The sequence below is a fragment of the Octopus bimaculoides genome, chromosome 24, assembly GCF_001194135.2.
Source record: "Octopus bimaculoides isolate UCB-OBI-ISO-001 chromosome 24, ASM119413v2, whole genome shotgun sequence".
NCBI lineage: Eukaryota > Metazoa > Mollusca > Cephalopoda > Octopoda > Octopodidae > Octopus > Octopus bimaculoides.
Genome location: NC_069004.1, coordinates 12855529 through 12858104, shown reverse-complemented (window position 1 = coordinate 12858104; position 2576 = coordinate 12855529). Strand labels below are relative to the sequence as shown.

General features: G+C 35.4%; 1 protein-coding gene across 1 annotated transcript in view; it reads right to left on the bottom strand.

Moving 5' to 3' along the window:
• Window positions 1–1602: 1602 nt before the first annotated feature.
• LOC106880228 (cyclin-dependent kinase 1) overlaps window positions 1603–2576 on the bottom strand; it is a 13368-nt gene continuing 12394 nt past the window's right edge. Inside the window, exon 8 of the mRNA XM_014930092.2 lies at window positions 1603–2053. Within this exon, the coding sequence (XP_014785578.1) occupies window positions 1955–2053 (99 nt within the window). The 3' untranslated portion in view covers window positions 1603–1954. The remainder of the gene's footprint in view (window positions 2054–2576) is intronic.

The window sequence follows — 2576 nt, the reverse complement described above, 5'->3', positions numbered from 1 at the left end:
TGTTTAGTCTAATTTCTTACCTTTATTAATGGGCAACTTAAATATCTGATCATCCTCTGATGAGAATGGAACCTTATCAAGTGGCTCAGAAATTTTATTGAGGTTCTGTGAACAGAAGGTAGTATTTCTTATTGACTCCACGTGTTGTACTTAAAAACGTGTCTATATTCTTGAATGTGAAAAAGTGTAGAATTAAAATATTATCCTGCTTTCAGCTAGTGTTGCTGCCAGGATTTGAAAAATAGGGCTTTTTTCTCCCCTTATTTTTTGATTTAGCAGGGATTTTTGAAAAAAAAGGGGAATTCACAGCAGTGTTCAGTGAACAAATTAAACACATTACCTGGCAGTGGCTATAACACGGACCAGTCAAGTTTATGTATAAATTTTCTTTTTATATGTCTGTTTCCTTTTATACAATATTAAAATGGCTAAAAATTTTCTGAAGCAGCACTCCGACTAATTTTATTTATGAGCTGTCACTACACCCTATGGTTGTTTCCAACATAAGCACAAGGCCTGCAATTTTGAGGGGAGTATTTGATTGTTTTTTTATTTTATCAACTCTAGAGTGTTGGAAGGCAAAGTTGACCTCAGAGCACGAAGAACTAAAGAGATGCTGCTAAGCATTTTGTCCAACACAGTAATGATTCTGTCAGCTTGTTACTTTAATAATCTTATACTAACATTTGTAAACAGTATTCAATGAATTCACAACATTACAGCTACATGGCTTATTGATAGTGTGCATAAATAAATCATTTTTCATCAAGATATCTAAACTACTTTCATCTTTCCAATTAATGTATTAAATTTACTCCATATAATTGACTTCTGGCAATATAAAAAAACAGACCGGGCGTTGTGAGTGTTTATTGAGCGAAAACACCTAAAGCTCCACGAGGCTCTGGCAGGGGATGGTGGCGAACCCTGCTGTACTCTTTCACGACAACTTTCTCTCACTCTTACTTCCTGTTTCTGTTGTGCCTGTAATTCAAAGGGTCAGCCTTGTCAAACTGTGTCACGCTGAATATCCCCGAGAACTACGTTAAGGGTACACGTGTCTGTGGAGTGCTCAGCCACTTGCACGTTAATTTCACGAGGAAGCTGTTCCGTTGATCAGATCAACTGGAACCCTCGATTTTCTATAGAAAATCCGTAGAGGTAACTGTAACAAGTGATCAACACTTTAGGAGTTTAGTTCCCAAATCTCCTTTTGTAGCAGACATATGGCATACCAATTAGCCATGAAGCAGACTATTTGGGTAGGATAGGAAGGGCCAGGTTTCCTACATTCAAAATGTTAGTCATTAACCCTTTAGCATTTAGATTATTTTGTCAAATGTGATGCCTATTTATTCAGAGTGCTTTGAATTAATCATGCATCATCTTACAGTTTCAAAATGTGATTGTATAAGCTTTTAGAATGACATTGTAAGGCAGGTGTGAGAGTCCAGATCTGGCCAGTTTGAACAAAAAAAATAGGTAGAATATTTAGGGTGGATATGGCTGGTTTAAATGCTAAAGAGTTAAACAGGTAAGAGACATTGCAGGTCAACAGACAAACCTATTGGATTGAAAAAACAATAAAAAAGACAAGACTAATTTCATTATCTATACACTAATAAAGAAAAAAGTATTTTATTCCAAAACAATGAGTATATTACATAAATGTTAGGATATCTCAAGTTTGTAACCATTTAAAGACAAGTTGACGGTGGGTCTCCCATCAAAATATAACTACAATCACCTCAGTAACAAGCTCAAATGGTTTTACGTAGTGCCAAAGAAATGAAAATGGAGAAGACAGGAAGAAAACTTTCACAAGAAAAGAATGAGCAAACAGTCAGAGTCACACACACCAATCACACTCATTACCAAAACAGACAATCTCTTTGGCATCTGTACAATAGTTGTATCACAAATCAGAGTCAGTCAACTGGAATATGGAAGCCATCTAGAGTACAGGAGAGAAATTTTCTAAGTCATTGAAGTAGCTGTGGTTTATTGCAGTTTTGGCAGCCACTCTCTTATGGGGGTCGTAAGTCAACATTTTCTGAAATTAGAGAAAGAACAACATTAATGATTAGTCACAGAAAGGAGTAATTGCAAATCAAGAAATGACGACGATGATGGTGATGGTGATGTCAGATTTAAACAAAACACTTCAGATAGAAGTTTCTAAGTCAAAAGTAACATTGTCTAGGTTTCTAAACCATACTGAACAACACTTAAGTAAAAGGGATTTTTGCACCAAGGTTAAAATTCAACACAGTAAAAGAGCTTAGCACAAATAAGGAACTGTGGTTGTCTTATTATTGCAATGGTGGAGACAATGGTAAATGTCAGGTAAGATAGAGAAAGAAGGAAAAGATATTAAAGTTGTCACCGTTGTCATCACCCTTTTATCTCTTATGTTTTTTTTTTTCATATTTCATTTCTCTCTATCTTTCTTCACTCACCATTATCAACCAGCCCACCACTACTACAACTACCAACTGTTTCTTATTATATTAGAGTTACTTCTCTTAGCACAACACAAAAGACAGGTACGTAGGTAGATTATATATATATATATA